Source organism: Bubalus kerabau, chromosome 4 (genome assembly GCF_029407905.1).
Source record: "Bubalus kerabau isolate K-KA32 ecotype Philippines breed swamp buffalo chromosome 4, PCC_UOA_SB_1v2, whole genome shotgun sequence".
NCBI classification, from domain to species: Eukaryota; Metazoa; Chordata; class Mammalia; order Artiodactyla; family Bovidae; genus Bubalus; species Bubalus kerabau.
This window is the reverse complement of record NC_073627.1, coordinates 105,766,620-105,787,940: the sequence shown is the minus strand read 5'-3', so window position 1 is coordinate 105,787,940 and position 21,321 is coordinate 105,766,620. Positions and strand designations below refer to the sequence as shown.

General features: G+C 38.4%; 1 protein-coding gene across 3 annotated transcripts in view; it reads right to left on the bottom strand.

Moving 5' to 3' along the window:
• Positions 1-8,343: 8,343 nt before the first annotated feature.
• LOC129650049 (zinc finger protein GLIS3-like) overlaps positions 8,344-21,321 on the bottom strand; it is a 175,683-nt gene continuing 162,705 nt past the window's right edge. For all 3 annotated transcript variants that reach the window (XM_055578186.1, XM_055578187.1, XM_055578185.1), the window contains 2 exons: positions 16,881-17,088; positions 8,344-10,436 (listed from right to left, as the gene is read on the bottom strand). In XM_055578186.1, coding sequence (XP_055434161.1) covers positions 9,191-10,436; positions 16,881-17,088 — 1,454 coding nt within the window. In that variant the 3' untranslated portion in view covers positions 8,344-9,190. The remainder of the gene's footprint in view (positions 10,437-16,880; positions 17,089-21,321) is intronic.

Below are 21,321 nucleotides of genomic sequence, written 5' to 3'. Positions count from 1 at the left end.
GCTCTGTATTAATGCAGTCTGAGCAGAAAAAAATTCCGAAGCAAATCTTAGTAGTCAGAAGGTGGAGGGAAGTTGGGAAAGGGCTGACAAGCTCAACATGATGAGTACCAGTCCAACCAAAGTGCTTAACAGTACTTTACTCTCTTTACAGATTATAAAAGGAAATTATTTAACAAATGGAAGGCTACTCATACACAGATAATGTATACAGTCTCTGTCCATATCTGTCGTTCTACATAACTTGTCAAATAGCCTTTGGTCCCTAGTCTTCCTCAGGTTTTTTTCCCTTTAAAGTCCACCACAGAATAAACTTTTATGTTTGTCTCCATATATCAGTTTCTCTGGCTGATCACTTGGCAAAAGAAAAATTTGTGTTTCATCTTAGAACTAACAAGAGATATGTTTCAATGAAGAATGAAACTATAAACTTTGGAGACAATGAGATGGTTTGGGGGAAGTCAAAGTTTCATTTCACATGCACTAAAGCGGAGTGCTTCATACCTTAGGGATGCTGCTTTTAAAGATTTTTGTTTTAACCAATTTTGCATTTGTATTAACAAATGCATTTGCATTTGCATTTGTATTAGGTGTGTAATTTCTTCTAGTTTTCAAAATATTACCCGTGTTTGATAGTAAAAGTCCTTTGTTATTAGTTCAAAGTAAGTTTCAAGCCTCCCTTCCCTTTCCTACCTAGTCTTGGACCATTGAACTACCTACGAATTGTTTCTTTCCTGGACTCTTTGACCCCCGAGTTATCACATATTGTGGTGCTCCACTCGAATGGCTTCCTTCCTTTTCTCTGCAAGAATCACTGTCTTCTTTCAAGATGCAGTCACCTTCCTTAAGACTCTACATAGTTGGAAGCTTCTTTCCCTGTTTTCCCATTAAAACAACTTGCATAGACCTATATCAGAGCCCTTGTTTTCACTGTGTAAATAACTATTTTCATAGCCGTCACCTCTCCTTAAAAGAATGTCCCATTATTTCAGTACCTACCCACTCCCAGCTTCTAGAACAGGGCATGGTACATGGCTTGTACTGAGTGATCCAATGAATGAACGAGCATGCACTAATTGGGTGGACGACACATCAGTGCACATACTATTTGGTAGGACAACTATACATCCTGGTTTTCCCAAGACAAGTCTGGTTTATACCAATATTTCAGGAAAAGAGAATCCCTTTCACACTCAAAAATGTCCCAGTTTGAATAATAAACTATATGCTCACACTAAGTTCAATTACTCATGCACATTGCCCTGTCTGCCCAGAACTAGGTGATCTCATTTTCCAGTTTCTCAATAACTTTTCAAATTAATCATTTTTAATTCTTAAAAATTCAAAAGTATTAGTTGTTCTCTGTACTCACATCTAGGATCCATGACCCAAGAAAATAAAAATAGTGTGCTGCAAAATAAGAACACACCAGTTTCATTCCATTTTCTCATCAAATTTCTATCTAAACCAACCTCTGATACAAGTGATGACACCTAACCAAACCAACCAACCTCCTCTCTGGTTGAGGCTGCCCATAGTTGGAGTAAATGGAAAATTGAGCCTGCTCACCCAGGTTTTGTGTTTGCCAGCCACATATCCACTGTCCAAGATTGCAACATTCATTGTCTTATTGATAGCACAGAAGCCCTGATTCAGTAATTACAACAGAAACTAATAAATCTGCCCAGAAAAAAAAAAAATCTCTTTCCACATCATTCTACCCAAAGTTTGAACAAAACACTTTTGAAACACCAAAGAAAATCAGGACACTTCTTTCATGAAAACATAACCGTGGTCTTTCACTCTACATACTTGAATTGTATTTGGACTCCAAAGATATCAACACAACCTCTCAAAGCAAAGGTAATCAAGAAATATTCCAAAGGTCCAAAAGGCATGTCTAAAAAACTGCCAAACTAATTTTTCACACTGAAACTAGGAAAAACACGTTTTAAAATCTACATATGAATAAACCTCAAAAGATCTGAAATATATTCCCTTAATTAGATCACTTAGGAAAAGATTACCATAATTTTTTCTAATTTTAAAAACATTATTTCAGAGCATGAAATTAGAGGAAAACCACAAAACAAATATGATCTAAAAGGAACATTAACCCCCATGTAGTTAATGATTTTGCTTAATGAGGATAAAGCCTCAAATATTTAGCCTCTTAAAGTTTCTCTCATTATCTATTGATTTTCATTAATACTAGATGTGCAGGGCAAAGAAACATAAACCATGACTTGCTACGAAATGTTTTCCCAAATCTGCTATGAATTTATTTTCAGGACAAAGTTCATGAAAGGCCAGTTCCCCAGGTAAAGTGGATTAAATACCTTCCAAAGGAAAATAAAATCAAACCACTACCAAATGGAAGCTTTCTAAATTGTATTTGGGGACGTAAAATCCAATTTGACAGAAGCCTTATAAACTGTGGTCAATGCCCCATCTGATGAGAATTTCTGTGGTTTTTTTTTTTTTCCCCATACTAATGGGTTTGTAATTTATGGTGACATATATATGTCTACACTATGTTGGATATGTACATACACAGATAGATATGGTGGTATCTCCTTCTTATGTAAACTTGCTGGGAAATAATTTTGTGATTTAGTTGTATCTTTTTAAATCATTGAGTTTGCATTAAATATTTGACAGACTGATGCCTTGTGGGATACGATTTGGAAACTATCCTCTCTCTGATCTTTACCAGATGTTTCACTGGTGATACTTCGGCCTCAAGAGACAAAGAGGATATTAATGTTAATTTTATTTATTTAATCATATCAGGCAGATTTGCTAAAAGGAAAAATTCAATATTTTGGTAATTTACCAACTCTTCAGAAACATCCATAGTAGCAAAAATGTTTTGAAGATAATTTTATATTAAAAGCAGAAAGGCTGCATGCATGGTAGTTGGAAGGAAAAACACTATATTACCTTTAGCAATGGGAATAATGTGACAAATCTGTCAGTTCCACTTTTAACTCAAGAGGCAAAGAGGTGGCAATGACATTCATTACTCAGCACAGTCTCATCCCAATCTTTTGGGGCTGGTGCACTGGGATGACCCAGAGGGATGGTGTGGGGAGGGAGGAGGGAGGAGGGTTCAGGGTGGGGAGCACATGTATACCTGTGGCGGATTCATTTAGATGTTTGGCAAAACTAATACAGTGTTTCAGATTTAAAAATAAAATAAAATAAAAAAATAAAATAAAAATTAAAAAAAAAAACTGACTATTAATTGTAGAGAGAGAATACTCTGAATATGAAATGGACACTCAGTTGAAAGCCTTCTGCCACTACCAGAGCTACTCTGTAATCTTATCTCGTCTTGAATTTTATTCCAAGGGAACACAAGAGTACCCTAATCATTGTCAGGGCATTGATGATAATGAAAATGTACTTTCTATTAAACAGTGCCTCCCTACACCTTACCTGAGATAACAGGGTAGGCTTTCATCTCTCTTGAGTTCAATGTCAGAATGTGGAAGCTTTTAGAGCGCTGATTCTCACCCTTCTGTACTTTAGAATCACCTGGAAAGCTACATCCCCGACCAATTACATCACAGACTCTGGGAGTATGGTCAAGTTATGGGTATTTCATAAATCTTTTCAGCCAATTCCAATGTCAGTCAAGGTGGAAAACCACTTCCTTGGAATAAGTAGACAATGGCCAAACAACTTATTAGTCTCAGAATAATCACTTAATTTTCCTAGGTTTTTTTCTCCTCATCTTAAAAACTGTTATGTATGGAACAGAGTTAGACTGTTATACTCATTGATTTTCTTTTCTTTTTAGATAAAAATTTATATTTATAGTTGTAAAATATTTCAAATGAGCAGCAACACATAGAGAATATTATAAGATACCTATGACACCTGTATTACCACCACTAAGCTAAAATAATTTTAATACTTTTCCATCTTTGTTTCATTTCTGTTATTCTTTGGATAAAAGATAAAGCAAAATCCCTACATCCCATATATTCCTATTTCTTTTGTCTCTAGAAGTATCTACTATCCTAAAGTTATCCTGCCTACATGATTTTATTGTATTTTGTATTACGTATTAAGTAATTATGTATCTATGTATCTACAACAACTATATAACACTGCTTAGCATATGTTTAAATACACATAAATTGTATTACACTGTATATACCCTCTTGCATATAATTGTTTCATTTAATATTGTTATCTATTTATCCATGTTATTTATCAATATATAGATACATCGGTTTATATACAGTACATTAATTTTCAATTTCTTCATATTATTTCATTAGGAATAAGCCACAGTTTACTGATGTATCTTATCTATGGACAGATAAGTCATTTATAATTTTTTAAAAAACAAAGGTATAATAAAAACCTCTTTGTATGTCTTCCTGACACCAAAAGTTGCTCCAGGGAAGACACTTAGAGTTTTGTTATACATTCTCAACTTCATGTTTGCTAGATAGTCACAATTTTTTCCCCAAAATAGTTAGACTAATTTACTCTCACTAGTTTCTCCATATTCTCCAACATGTGACACTATGAGAATTTATTAACTGTTGCCAATATGAAGATTATGGAGTGATAACTAATAGTTATGCTTAGATGATATTTTTCTGAGGTTCCTTCTGTTCAGTTAATTTGTGGTCACCACATCAATGCTAAATCTTATCAAAATAATAAAGGATGTGGGGGGAAGAAGCCTTCTTCCACATTTTACAATGAATTTACTTTTCCTCAAGAAATGTCTTACATGGCTAAAGCTGGCTCATGAACCCATAAATCAGGCCATAAAAGAGGAATGGGGACATGGCCCCAGCTCTGTATTTATTTTCTTGTATTCCATAATCCAATGTTACTTAAAAAGCAAATGACCCAATAGTCAAGCCAAAGCAAATACTGTGAATTTTGCCAGGCAAAATGCCTGCGGAGAAATGAGTCAATTCATACAAGATTCAAAGCTGTCTTTGGTCAGTGACATTTTCATGAAAATCTGTGGGTGGGTAAAAGTTTTGCAAAATTCCTTTTTGCTATTGGATAAAATTCATCCAGGAAAAATAAGCAAAATTTAAGTGGTGACCCACATTCCCCCTAATTCCCTTATTAACACTCCCTAACCTCCCAGCACAACTGCTTTCTATTGTGTACAAAGGCCAGGATCAGTGTTTCTGATCCTGGCAGTGGAACCCTGCCCCTCTGCTCACTTTGCTCTGATCAGATAGGCTTTCTCATGATAAGTACTAGCAGACAGAGTGTACCCGGCCTCATTCAGAGCACTTCTTCCTGGGAATGCTTTCTAGGTGTTGCACACTCTTCGATTTAATGGCAAAAAGACCTACTATGTTACAAACATTCTCAGTGAGCACTCTGTTGGAACACTTAATGTAGCTATCATTAGGGATGGTTAGTGTACACCTATGGGCTTCCCTAGTAGCTCAGCTGGTAAAGCATCCTCCTGCAATGTAGGAAACCCCAGTTGGATTCCTGAATTGGGAAGATCCCCTGGAGAAAGGACAGGCTACCCACCCCAGGATTCCTGGGCTTCCTTGGAGGCTCAGATGGTAAAGAAGCCACTTGCAATGCAGGAGACCTGGGTTCCATTCCTGGGTTGGGAAGATCCCCTGGAGGAGGGCATGGTAACCTACACCAGTATTCTTGCCTGGAGAATCCCCATGGACAGAGAAGCCTGGCGGGCTACCATCCAAGGGGTTGCAAACAGTCAGACACGACTCAGCGACTAATCACAGCACACAGTGTACATCTATAGTTTTGGGTTATACTTTATGTTGTCCTTTAATGAACATGAAACAGGGATTTGGGAAAGAAACTAATTATAAAGCTTCATTACTTGCTCTGAGTTGATAATTTGAAACCTTATCATCTCAGAAAAAAAAAAAATTGAATTCAGCAAAGTTATACCTGGAAATGCTCAAAAGTTTTGATACTTCTGAGATTCATCAATGTTAAGGGTGGTCTAAGCTCAGGAAGGTCTAAATAGAATAATATCATGCCTACAAGTTGCTGTATTAGTAGACAAAAGTGAATGGACTCAGGTATTTTTTAATATAGTACTGATATATTCCAGTTTCTGATTTAACTGAGGTCTGTCTGCCTGCCTGCTAAGGCCTTTACCCCTCCAGCACTTTGCCATTGGCTGGGAATATCTTTGTAATCAAGGCTAAGATTGAAAAGAGAGCAGCTGGTTGACTTTCCAGAGAAGCAGTAAGAATGAGATCTACAGAAGGGTGGAGTTGTTTGGGTGGGAAAGAGAAAAGAAACCATTCTCTTCTTCCAGTAAGTTAACCAAGTAATAAATTAGCAATCCTCCCCCAGTTCTGCCACCTAAAGTCCTGAGTGATCTAAATCCCAGAGTTCTGGGTAAGGCTGAGGAGTTACAGTCAGAGACTCTGAGAATGTGCTCTCCCATGCATGAAATGGAATTTGGCATCAAGGGAGGACACCAGTGGTAGCCTCTTACTGTAAGCAGGCTGTCACTGAATAGCCCTTTCACACACCCTTCTTTTACCATGACTTCCAGAAGCTCATTGGGCTGCCCGTAGTCATGGTCACCAAACACAACTGGGTCATCACATCTTTCCTGGGTCAATAAGCTAAGGGAGTGAAAATGATGACTAACTCTAACTGTGGTCCACAGAAAATTAGTAGCAGTTAAACATAAGTAAAACAAAAGTGGACTAGGCCTTTTAATTTAAATTACTCCTAGTCTTTGCAGCATGTGACACAGCCATAAAAACCCAAAGATCACTTCATGTCTCCAAAAGAAGAACGTGGTCATTTTACTTGGCAAAGATCTTGAGCTTTTAATCAACTACCATCAGTTTCTAAAAAGTGAGAGATGAAACAGATGAGTTTTAATAGTTCTTTCTGTTTGGATTCTGAGAGTGCAAAGACTGGTTTTGCAAAAGGCAGAAACATGCATCTTTTTCAGATATGCATCCACATTATACACAATATGTCTTCTCTCCATGGGCTACAACTTGAGAGGATTACTAAACTTTCAGAGCAAAATTATTTGCTACCAGTTAACTACAACCTTACAAATCAAGCAGATGACATGTAGCAACATAACAGTTTTCAGAAGACAGAATGCTCATGATATGTATGTTTTATGGGAAAATGGATGTCTCCCTGCTAAAAATATATAGTCCCAAGATGAGAGCTACAACATTAGTCAGCCCCTAAGAAACCCTGTACTAATACATTTGCGCTATAACATGTAAGTTAATGCTTTGTGGGCCTTAATCTGATATGCTATTAAATTTAGCAATCTAAATTTTGCAAAGATTTCATCTAGCAGTGGGGGTGGGCAGACCAGGTGAGAGAGAGTAATCATTTCCCATACCCATCTTGAATAATATCATGAAATTAATACAATTATGTAAAGTTTAAAAATAAAATAAAATTAAAAAAAAAAAAAGAAAAACTAGGCAGATGCCTACAAACATTCACCTCTCAGCTTATTCTTTCATTGAAGCATTTCTATTTTTAATAGTCATCATGCACTTTAGCAAAAGTCAACTTTACAAAGTTATACGTTTTTTCAAAATCTGGGAACAGTTGGGAAAATAGGGAAATCCTATTGCACAAAAATTAATTTTGCAATGCAAAAAAAAATTTTGGGGGGATAATTCAAGCCTTTATGTTTATTTCAGTAAAGCCAAATCCAGCAAACTATTTTCAGCCAGGATTAGTCAGAACTAAAAGGTTGGACTGTTTTCCTTCAGAGACTGAATGTCTCTCTTGCCTGCAACAGGCCAGTGTGTTCCAAACAGAGTAAATGGAATTGCCTTCAATTGCTTGTCTCTTTCTGGCATTTTTAATGCAGAACCTTACTGACAGAGTAAGGTTTTGTTGGCTGGAATGCAATTATTCTTTTCAGTCATATAACCTGGCATTCTTACAATATATCAGCTTCAAGTTTTCCTTAAGAAAAATCATAACATGGGGCATAATGTAACGACAAGAAATGCAATTTCATTCCTCCAGAAATTCTTAAAACCTTTTCAAAAGTACCTACTGGATGGTGAAAAAATTGCTTCTAATACTTGCCTTACAACTACCACCTGTTTGGTTTGTTTTTACATGAATCCGACAACTTGGCCAATCTATAATCAAACATTAACATGGCAAATATGGGCCATATTCTTTATTATCAAGACATACTACAAAAAGAAGGGACTCTGGCTGTGGCGCCACCATCTAAATAAGTTCCTTTTCAAAATCATATATATATATATATATATATATATATATATATATATATATATATTTCACACATTAAGTGACCTGCAACATATTCAATATCCAGGAAATACCTACAATTCTCAGATTTTTAACTCTAAAAGAAATATTCTTGTCCATCTGGACTAACATAAAACACATGCTCTTCTTTTTCCAAGAGTTAAGCGAGCTGTCTGAGATTGTGCAAAGCCACCCTGTGATCCCAAGTGTGATGTCCGGCTTGTAAACCCAGAGGGTTTCTGTTAGGTGTGAAATGATTGTGCAACCATTTAAGAGTTATATTATTCAAAAATAGTAAATTTTGCAAAGAGAGATAGTTCCAGGATTGATGATGTGAAAGGGGGAGATGGGGAGAAAGACACCATGCCAACTTCTTTCAACACCAAAGGCACAGTCCCCTCTGGGTTCTTTGTCTTTATACATTTTCACCCAATTTCCTCTCCTTAAAGTTCAGGGAGATCCAGTCAGATTCTGCTCCTGTGGTATCCCTGAGTGTTTTAATGCTGGCTATAAATCATTAACTAGTCTCACAGCCTTGGAGTGTGCAGTGTGCAGGCCCGTGGGTGTATGCAGCAACATTTTTACTAGCCAAGTTGCTAAGTGTGAGTTCCTTTCCAAATATCAGAACCATCACTCTAACCCTAATACTCACCCAGTTATTGCAGGGAAGGGGAAGTCACTGAATATTTACTTTGGAAAAGAGCTAAAGCTTGCTGGTGGTGTGGTGTGTGTTTCTCTGCCCTGCACATTTCAGCAACTTTAAGCTGGTGCCTGATGGGAATCAATTTTCTAAGATTTTGGACAGTGTGGCAGATGAACCTCCCCTGATCATATACATTTGCAGAAGAGAATCTAAAGTGGAGAGATACCCCAGCCATTAATAATTAAAGAAACTTTCCCCTTCCTCAGGCTGAAGAGGAGTCAAATCTCATGGATACCTAGACCTCCAGCACCCAAACTCCATAAAAGAAAACACTCCCCAACTTGTGGCAGAGTTTGGAAAACCACATACACCTTCAATGGCTCCAGGGGGCTTTAGCAGACTCACCGAACACTTGTTGGGCTTTTCCCCCGAGTGAACTCTCATGTGGATCAACAGTTTATAGCGGGCATTAAATGGCTTGTACCTTCGAGGACAACCGGCCCAGAAGCAAGTGAAGTCTTCCCCTTTGCGCTGGTCTATATGAACCTTCTCGATGTGCCGCACAAGTTCCTCCTGCTGGTCATATAAGGCACTGCAGTCGATCCAGCGACAGCAGTGCTTGCCCCCAACGTCATCCATCTCCCCATCCTCCTCCAGGGTGGCCTGAGGCAGGGCCAGCGGCTGGGCCTGGTGGACCAGCTCTGGGTGCTGCAGATGCGGGTGGGCATGGTAGGGTGGCGGGGGGCCTTGGGGCTGGGGCGGTGGTGGCAGAGGAGGCAGAGAGGGTGCGGGGGGCAGGTCCAGGACGCCGCCAGGGAAGTCATCCAGGCGCTCCGTCTTCAGCAGGCCGGCCGTGTGGCCGGCAGGGTCCGGCAGGCCGTGCTGCACCACCATGTTGTTGACCAGGCCGGGTTGGAGGCCGCCGTGCTCCAGCTGCTGCATGCGCTCATACTCCAGTGCACCGTCCTCATCATAGGCCGGGAGAGCCAGGCCGCCGCTGGCCACTCGCACACCCTTCTGGCTGCTTGGCATTGAGCACGGCTGGGGAATACAGCTGCCTCGCACTCCCAGGAAATGCCCGTAGACCTCAGGCTGTGGAGACATGTTGGCGGGGGAAGCCCTCGAACCGTTGATGTAGGCGACCAAGGACGTGGGCGAGGTGCGGATGATGGTATTGAAGTCTATCCCGATGCCATCGGACAACGGGGACAAGGACAGTGCTCTCTTCTTGGAGCGGGCCGAGTGGGACCTGGCTGAAGAGTGTCGGGGACTGGGGTAAGGAGAGTGGCTATTTTCCATACCGAAAAGGTAGGGTGGCAATGAGTTAGAGACACTGTTGCTGGACATGGCTGTCCCAGGAGGAAGGCTAATTAGGTCCCCTAGATCAGTGCCATTCTGAGAGTTGTGGTTCGAGGAGAGCGAAGGGAGAGCCCTATAGCCGTGCGACCACTCTTGTTTCACGTTCAAGGTCGACTGACTTTCTGTCAGACTCAAATTTGAGGAGGCCAAAGACTCTCGTGAAATAAGGGACCTGGAACAGCAGCCGGAAGAGGGGGGGAAAAAAAGACAAACATTTTAGCAGGATATGGATTGCTTAAGACTAAAAGAATATTGCATTGACAATCTGTTAAGTACTTCCCCTAATTGCATTCTCAGCTAAACACACATTCTTTGGCTAAGATAAAGCCCAAGACTTTTAGTTCCAGGTACATAACATTTTACCAAGATGAAAAACAAAGGCTAATGCTTATTGGAATAATAAAACAAAGATCTATTGTTATAAATAATCTAACACTTCAATGATAATAAATAGTCCTTGCTATATTTTTATATATCTTTTTTACTACAGAGAAAAATTAGAGACCTAGGAATAATTATTGAAAACCAAATAAACAAGTATTTACTAAGTACCTACTATGTGCAACACACTACAAATAGGCATTGTTAGGAATACAAGTCTAAACAGAGTCCCAGCCTTTGAATGAAATCTATTTGGTAAGGTAAAACATAAACCAATGCTTAATTTGGGGGGGAAAAAAAAGTAAATCAAGGTCAAAGGGTCATCCAGAGGATTTAATGATAATTTCACAAATTTGTTCTACTGATATCAAGGAATTTTACATATTTCTATAAAAGACAGCAATTCACACTATAAGTAGTCAGTAGTCAGTCACAACATCAAATTAACCCAGAAATAAAAATTATATATAAAATACAGCTATAATATATAAAGGAGTGACAACCTGAAGTCAAGTCATATTTGGAATTCTGCATGTGGGTCATGCAAGGTTTTAATTACACCTGCAGTTTTGGATCTTTCCATGAGCTGCTGTCCTCAAATCAGAGCAGATTTGCACTGAGAACAAAGCTTCTGCTTTAATTACTGTAGCAACAATTCTCCTCCTGTCCTTCTTACCCTTTACAAAACATGCCTCACATGTCACAACATTTATCTGAATATCAAAATGCTTTGTGTTGTAGTCTAGCCACTTTAAAATTCATTTTGCTTTAACCATGATATCATCACTTTAAAACTCACTGAAGGGAAAAGCTATGCCTTTTGGATGGAAACATTGTCCCAAAGAGGCTAGACACAATTTACCATACTCCCAACTCAGAATAGTATATATTAAAAAGCCAGCTTTTTAATATGTGCTTTTATTGGCTTTTTACAGAGTCTTTTTTCTGACAAAAAAATTTTAAATATTGTATAGAATGTCTGTCTTTCCCAGGATGAGCCCACTTCCTACTTCCAGCTGTTATAAAGCAACCTGTTGCAAAAGAACTGAGGGAAAATAGAAGTATTCTCATCCCATCTGTTCCTCTTACTTCTTTCACAAAATGGAAGCCAGGAACACTGTTTCCTACAAGCATGAGAGATTAGCAAGAAAACATCTCGACTCTGAAATGCACAGTATTAGGTGAGAGATAACACCATTGTCAATCTGGTGTTTTCATCCAATGATGAAAATGAAGTAATGTTTACCATTGACAAACAGCAAGAATTTAAGTCCAGTTGCCCCTAACACAGATTTTCTTTTCTCTGTCCAGATCCTTATATTTGGGCTGAAGTCCTTTGCAAGTCCCAAAGTAGTTTCTGAACCATCTGCTTTTTAATTCCCCATGAATGCTTTCAATTATTTTCCCAGCACACCCACAGCATGTAGCTTTCCCTGCAGATAACTCCTGGTGATAGGATGTCAAGGGCCTTTTAGTCCCTTCCCCAGGGAGATTCAGGAATTGCTTTCAGACCCAAGTCAAATCAGTAGTCATGTCATATATAAGGCAAAGACAACTGACTTTGCTTTACACCCTGAGGTTGAGGTGGTTTATATAACATTCTTAAATGGTGCATTTGCCTGGTCACTGTCATACCAGAGCATTTCAGATTTGTAAGCAGTGAATTTGTTGTTCAGTCACTCAGTGTCCAACTCTTTGTAACCCCATGGGCTGCAGCATGCAGGGCTTCCCTGTCCCTTACTATCTCCCGGAGTTGGCTCAAATTCATGTCCATTGAGTGGGTGATGCTATCTAACCATCTCATCCTCTGTCACCCCCTTTTCCTATTGCCTTCAATCTTTCCTAGCACAGGGTCTTTTCCAGTGAATCAGATTTTTGCATCAGGTGGCCAAAGTACTGGAACTTCAGCTTCAGCATCAGTCCTTCCAATGAATATTCAGGGTTGATTTCCTTTAGGATTGACTGGTTTGAGAGATCAAGAAAGGAGATCAAACCAGTCAAGCAGTGAATAGCAGGTAGGAAGTATTTTACACACCTGTATATGTTTTGCATTTGAAATTATACTATTTGGTTTGAGGGCTGCCTATAGTAAGACATGTTCATTTGTTCCATTGTTAAGAGCTGTTCCTTATTTTTCTTAAAATACACCTAAATATGACTTGATTTAAATTTGAGCATAATTCCATGCAGGCACATTCCTTAACTCCTTAGATATCTCAGTGTTCTAAGACAGTTATCAAAATTTTTTCAGAAAGCAATTCTATGTCCTATTCACTAAGGCAATAATATGAATGGAGAGCTCTCTTCTTGAACACTTAATAAGAACAAAACTTCCAACAAATGGCCTTTGCCTAGCAGCCCACCTCTCTTCTGAGCGATTACCCAGATCTTTTAATATTTCAAAGTTCTAATCCATGAAACCTGCCCCAAACATAGTAGCTCTCAGTAAAAGCTCTCTTTCCAGAAAAATTATATTCTGTCTATATTGAACCTTAAACATAGCTAACTTTAGGCACCTGTGGGTGTTGTCTTCCTCAATAAAATTCAAAGACCTCCAATAAAAGGTATTATTTTTATCTCTGCCAGTACCCACCAGAGTGTTAGATGAAGTTTGCCCCCCCAAAAAAGTGTTGATTAAGGTGAGTAAATTAATATAATGATAGCCATTTTTAACTTACAAAGTATTTTCCCTATATATTATTCCACTTAATACAGCCTGTGAAGTAAGCAAATTGGAATTTTAAAATAACCTCTGTTTTACAAAGAATAAAACCAAGATTCTGTGAAATTCCTCCCAATGATGCAAAAAAAAAAGGGGGGGGGGCCAAGAATCCTTAAATAAGTACAAATAAAGCGGCAGATTTGATAAGCAGTCACTTAGTTGGATCAGATATATCCTCTATTGTTTTCCCCACATCATGCCCAACACATGGTCCGTAATGCTCATCTTGATTAAAAGATCTGTTATAAGAGACTTAAAGTCACACAAGCTATAAATGGAACCCACATTTTCTCTTTTCTTTCTGAAACAATATGTTGAATGATTGAGAAAGATTCCAAAAACTTCTTTTCTATAATCCCTGCTGCTACCCACACCAGGCCTATGGGAAAGAAAGTGAAAAAGAGCTGGGGTTCTATCACCATACTGAGAGAAATCTCCATTTCTGGATGTTCATCTAATCCTAAGCATATTATTTCCTGGGACGAGTTAATTTGAAGCTATATGTGAAAGAAATATAACTCAAACAAAATGAAAGCAATATGAAAAACTTAAGAAATCATCAGTGAAATACGTTAGGGAAGCTGGTGAAGCAAGAGCTCAGTAACTGTACTGGGGCCATAAGAGGTGTGATGACCAAGCCAAACGGCTCAAAAGAAATACTTATTAACAAGGAATTCCTCAAAAAGGGGTGCAAGAAAATGACTGTATAGCTACATGTATACATATATATACATATATATGTCATGAAAAAGAGATGTGCAACGAAAGAGTTACAAAATTGATCCAATAAAGTATTACTTATAATACTGAAATAAATGGAAACAAATGCCCAGTTATAAAAGACTGATAAAAATTAGAGCTTTATTTATATACTTCTTAATAAAATGGAATCTTGGGCAGGAAGAAGTCATTATATGATGATAAAGATTTTTTTTAACCACAAAAGATTATGACAAAGGAAATTGGTTATATTAACTGAAAAAAATAAATATAATACTATGTAGGTCACTATGATGTATATGTTTGCCTACTGGTGGCTCAACAGAATCCGCCTGCAATGCAGGAGCTGCAGGTTCCATCTCTGGGTCAGGAAGATCCCCTGGAGAAAGAAATGGCAACCCGCTCCAGTATTCTTGTCTGGAAAATCCCATGGACAGAGGAGCCTGGTGGGCTACAGTCCATGGGGTCGAAAAAGAGTTGGACACGACTTAGTGACTAAACAACAAGAAGAAGGATATATGTCAAAATTTCACCCACGGTTGCCTGTGAGATTCAGGATGACTATCATATACTGTCTGGTGCTTGTCCACAGTTTTCCACATCTTCTACAATTAGTAAGAATTACATAGATAATCAGGAAAAACAGTAATAAACTTTACAGTTTTTTATAGGACAACCATCACTCAGATTGAACAGTTTAAACTTCCACCCAGCCTCACCATCCCAACTCCTCCTTCTCGCCTCCCCCCCACCCCCGACCCTCGGGCATGCTCCCAAAAGTAAAACACAAGCTGATTCTCTCTCCATCCTATCTTTATCTCTAGATAGCAAAGTGCCTTCAGGTTGAACTGTTGCCTCCTATCCTCTATCTCTTCTTATGGAATACACAAACCAGTTTAAGTATCACAAACAAATGCAACCTTTCCAAACTGCTAAAAGTGAATTTGATATTTTACCAAGCTCCTTCCCAACTCCTGTTTCTTTGCTTATCCTGCAAAAAAATTATTTCCATAGAAGGACTCACAGAATACATAGTTAAAACATATGTTAATGCATCTCTAAGATGTTGTCTTTTAAGTATAAAAATTTAGGCTAAGGAATCAAATATGCTAGAGAACACTGAGATAATGACCCTTCCCTGCTCGACCCATGAAAGGGACTGCACTAGATACATGCATGGTTGGAGCAGCCTGTGCCCTGCCTACCTTTAGTTTCTCCATTAATTATGACTCTCTGCCTTCAAGGCATGGGCTGGACTTGCCACAGACAGGAAGCTGAAGACTTCCCAATGACACCTACCCCATGAGTACAGTTAATTTTACATGCAATACTCAGCAAGTCTGAAGAGTCCCTCAAGGCATAATCATCAACAGGAAAATGACAGAAGCAGCTTTCCATCACACACACAAAAATCTCAGGTGAAAAAAACACATTCCCATCTCATTAAAAAAATTGGCATAAAAAAATCATCCAGGAACTGTGATTTCAGAGTCTTGAATAGCAGCTAGGACAGTGCAGAGACACAAGAGGGAGAAAGATAAGAGGAAAAGAAGGAGGAAGGGGAGGAAGAAGAGGAAGAAATAGAACCCAGAACTGCAAGGCATCTCAGCAGATTCCAGTCCCCAAAGAAGGGTACAGAGGTCCACAGAACAGAGGTCCAATTCCTTTGCAAAATCACAGCTACAGCAGATCCAGGACGCAGGCAAAAACTTTGGATTGTATTTCTCCAAGAAGACTACTTGTAAAAGATGAAATAATTCATTTCAAACATAGAAATAGACCTTACACATTGCAGAGTATTTTGGTTTTATGTAGCCTGTAATATCAACCTTGAGAGCTATAAAAATCTGTCTGAGATAATTTCCCTATTTAATTATCTCCCATGAGATAGATATATGGCATTTATTGAACCTACTTATTTCAGCACCTAATCAGGCATTGTGTTGAAATGTTATGTAACTCACACATGAGAGTATGTCTTCCCAGATACATCATAAAGTCTGAAAAGTCACAATTTCTATCTTTAACTTTTCAACTATCTCCCTAAACTTCAACTATTGTATTATGCAGAACATAGATCTTTACAATACTTGGTTAGACAAGTGAATGGGTGGATGGACAGACAAAACAGACTGTAAAGCAACCTTAGGATACTGCAACATGAACACTGAAAAACAAGCAGCTAAGACAGATGTACATGGAACATCTTATCTTTCCAGGCCATGATATGACCTTTACCAGGAATCAAAATATTAATATACTGGTATTTATTTAGTCACTGGGGGCTTCTCAGGTAGTGCCAGTGGTAAGGAACCCACCTGCTAATGCAGGAAACATAAGAGATGCAGGTTCAATCCCTGGGTGGGGAAGATCCCCTGGAGGAGGGCATGGCAACCCACTCCAGTATTCTTGCCTGGAGAATCCATGGACAGAGGAGCCTGGCGGGCTACAGTCCATAGGGTCGCAAAGAGTAGGACATGACTGAAGCAACTTAACATGCACACATTTAGTCACTGAGGCCCCAAAATCTCAAAGTTGGCATTAATTTCACTCACACGTTATGACAGAAAGTACTAAATCATTCTTCCCAGTTAAGATGGTATTATGGCACACACAGTTTTTATACACCTTCCCCTACAAAGCTCAAAGTAAAAGAGCTGCTTGAGTGAGTGAGAGAGAGAGAATGAGTGTGTCTGTATGTGTGTTGTGTGGGCATGTGTTCAGGAAGAAAAGGGAAAACACTCATGGGTGTGATTATAACATAAGAAGGGGGAAAAAAAAGTAATTTGAGACCTGGTATCTGAAGGAGGTATATTCAGGTTGGCTGCATTCATTGCCCTCTGTAAGCTAGGACTGATCTGGTTGCATGCTGTAGAGACCTGGCTTGCTGGAGGTGAAATGGGTCCCAGTCGCTGAACCATCATGGGACTGCTGGTGACCACTAGATTGTTGCAGCTGCCTTTTCCAATGGACTTGCACTGAGGCCCAAAGCCAAGAGCCCCTAAAAACAAATGAATCAGGTTAGCTTCCATGTCCCTTACATCAGAAATCAGTAAATACACATATGTGCACACTTATATCAGGACTCATCTTTAAAGACAGTCCTTAGATCATCTTTTTTTTTTCAGTATTAGTGAAACCAAAAAGCTTTCTGTAATTCCAATGAAAAATCCATAATGCTACAATAGAAACCCTTCTATAATCATCACTCATACAAAATATGCTTACATTTTGCCCCTTCTACATTCAAGTGTCCAGTTATATTAAGAATCATATTTTATCATCTCTTTACCTAAAGGGTTAAGGTGGTAAGTAGGTGGGATTACTTATATCAAACCATGTATTTTCCAAAATAGTTAATATCTTAAATCGCCCAGCAAGGAAAGTTGATACTACTGACAAAAACTTGTTTAACTGGTTCACTTCACTCAAGTCTGGCCTTCCAAAAAGCCTCTTTAAAAGGATATAGTCTGGCTGTGTCTCTCCAATCTTTATTTTTCCTCTTCACCCTGATATATTGCCATTGGATGTATACCCAATTTTTTAAAAAATCAGGATGAGACAGCCTTAAAACATCATTTTAAAAGTAGTATGTTAACCAAATTTGACATAGATTTTTTCATTTCATTAGCAACAATCTTTGAATGTAGTAAAAATTTGGTACATAACCAGAAGGGAAAGAAAAAAAAAAAGAAAGAAACCCTCAAGAATCTGTGCCGTTACGGAAAAGTGAAAAGCAAAGAGCAGAAAGGTAAACACTGCCATGACTCATTTAAAAAAAATAATAATAGTCATTGAATCATTCTAGACATTCTTTTTACATGGATATACTTTTTCAAACATTTTTTGCAAACTACTTAGTCAAGTCTCAGTTCCCATTTCTGGTAAATGAAAAGAAATATGATCCTAGGTTTTCTGGCAAATTAGGCTCTAAAGTTTTCTCACCAAATTCCTCATCTTTCTCATTGATATATTTGGGATCAAAGTAATAGAAAAGCATCACAGTAACCTTCCTTACTTAGCTTTAGGGAATATAATATTTTATTTTGTCTTTTTAAAAATTAATAGCAAAAAAAAAAAAAGACTTTTCCATCTTTTGTAACATTCTCTTCCAAGAGCCCACAAAACTAAGGATAAACAAGACCTTAGCATAATCACCAACACTCTCATCAATGAACTCACATCTCCAAAGAGCTAGGACAGTCACAGCATCTTTAGTAAGCAGGAAGCCTTCTCCAGTCCAGGCCTCTGGGAAGCTAAAATCCAAATGGTAACTGACTTGCCCAAGGTCACACAGGGATTTACTGACAGAGCAGAAACAAATTCCATGAGAGTGCATTTTCAAGGCACCTGTGTGTTTAAGTTTAGGTGCTGGATGCTTCATTCCTCCCTTGGATACTTTCCAAGATCCTACAGAAACGTCTCCTAATTTTTTCCAGATACACAAATCAGAACCTACCCCTCTCCCTGCTGCTTATATCTGACGCATCCTCTTGTGCCTTGAAACATCAGTCATAGATAGTCTCTCTATTTTCATGGTTCATATAACACTGTACCATCAGGGTTTCATCTTGATACCAAGAGAGTGGGTACATTTTTGTGCAATGATCATAAGCTTAATATCTTTTTAAATTCCAACAAGCTACATGCAATTTGATTTTCAAACTCCCTTTTTACCTTGGAAAAAGGCAATGTCCAGTATATAAGACACTTGAATTCCATCCCCAGGTTCCATCCCTACCAGTCACTGCTACTAAAAGCAATATTAGATGTCAGGTGTTCTGTCCAATTCAGTGTCATGTATTTAAGGAACTCACTCATTTCATGCCTGTTTCCTTCACAATAAAAAGGTATTAATATCTACCTCTAAAACAAAGACATATTAGCAGCTGGGACAGCATACCCAAGAAATGCTATTTGGTGCCAAAGCATATTAATACATCATTTCATCAAATCTTAGATGCCATATAAGTCATACCATTATTTCATATATTAGTAAAAACATCAAACTGGTACATGGTGTTTCTATTTCACAGATATTCTGATGTGAAAATAATGCACACCTTAGAATAGATAAATACCAATAAGATTGCTGAAAAAATTATTTTAACCCTTCTCTTGCTCACACTTTTCTCTCTGCTAGGTACAGCCTTACCCTACCTTGTCTACCTAGTGATCAGCCTCTCTCTTCAAGGATCATCTTCCCTATGACTCCCTTCACACACTACCAGCTGGGCAAATCTAATCAATTCTTCTTTTCGTTCCCCCACAGTCTTTTAGAACAAATTTGCCTCAGCACCTTCAGGGAACTGAAATGTTTACATGACTGTCATCCATTTATACTTGATTGCTTTTTAGAGACAAAGCTCTTGCTTGAGACATCACTGCTTCTTCAGCACCTAGCCTAAGGCCTGTACAGTACACAATCAAGTCTGTCAGTGAAGCTAAGAAAGAATGAAAATAAAAGATTTTAATATATGATATTAAATACTGAGACATTATTTCCACTAAAGTCCTCCTGGTCTTCTTGTTTAAAACCATGCCATTTTTCAAAAACAGACTCCAACTAAGTCAGTCCTTTGCTATTTCTCCACAGTGTGCCTAATGAGAGGTATGGATGGAAAATGAAGCTGTGGGAGTAGTAATTATAAATCCATCTTCCTAGGCTAGAATTTGACACTGGTCAAGGCTGCCCTGGTAACCCTATACCCTGGATTCTCACATTCATAGTACTTTTTCTCTGACTGTAATAAAGAAACATTAGTCCTCCCCTCCCCAGTGTCTCCATCATTTTCACAATAACACCTCCTACTCCTGAATTCACTAGTCAACTTGAGCTGTATCTAACCATAGAGGAGTGACAACTTCTGACAGGTATTACATTCAGTGTCCATGAAGCTAAATTTCTTAGAAACATATTATATTTGTGGAGCAGCTTTAAGAATGTTCTGGAAAATGGCATCATCACTCTCACACGTGGAGACAAGTAATACTTTGACCAAGAACCACTGTGCTCAATGCAAGCATCTAACTTCAATTTTTTTCATAATTCTGGACAGAATGAATACCTCCAAGTTGCTCACAATTGTCTAGTGTATTGTAGTTTGGGCTCTGGAGACAGCCTGCTTGGGAACCCAAAACCCAGGATGGTTGTGTGACTTGGACAAATTACTTAAATATTTGTGTTTATCTCTATGTCTATGTCTTCTCATTTGTAAAATGGAAATAGAACACTACTTCATAAGGTTGTTGTGCATCTAGTATTAATTATACACACAAAGGACTCCACACATTGCCTAGCACATAGTAGGTACTGAATTGATGTTGGTTGTGATTTTTGTTGCAGCTGTTGTTATTATTGTTCATGCCTGTCATCACTTTTTTCCCTGCATTCTTTCTTGAAGTAGAAAGAAAACAGTTCTTTATAATTCCCTGCATAAAACAAGATACAAGTAAATGATACTATTTAATTCTTTACCCGTTTCCAATGTTCTTTCTGCTTTAAGCCTGGAGCCAATTTTTTTTAAAACCAGGTGTCATCACAGATAGAAGAAAAGTTTTCAACTGGCCAAGTCTGAACGTTCCTTGGCTTGTCATTCCCTGAAAACAAACCATAGAACTTTTCTGACTACCAGATGTGCCAACTACTTGTGTGCTGGTTTTCATTTTTAAATACTGCTTATTTTTAGAGATTGTACAATGTTTTTTAAAAGTGTGTTTACTGCTCAAATAAGGATTAGAGTGGATGGCATTCTAAGTACCACATACATCCTAGCCAAAATCGCTGCATGTTGGTGGGAAGTACAAATGTTTTGCATTTCCTGAACTGAGAGGTCATCTTAGCAAGGCCGTGTTTTTAATTAACATCTTCATTAGTTAAAAGAGTTCTCTTGAAGTCAAATAGCTGACTATGTTGCAATTACCCCTGCTGAGGCTGCATCTTTCAGAATGATCTATGTTTATTCACTGGTTCCTCTAAAAATGACACAGATATTGGGGGAACATAAATGACACATATATATGAGAGGTAGTAAGGAAAAGTAATCAGTTCTTTTTGTGGTTTTTATTGTTCATTCAACTGACCAATCAAATGCAAACCATGAGCTGGGCAGTCCCTGGAGACAATGGTGAGCAAGACAGACAAGAGTCCCATCAAGAGTCCCATCAAGAATCCAAGAGCGGCCAATGAAGAGGAACACCAAAACAGCCATTCTATAAAAGAGAGCCCTGCTCC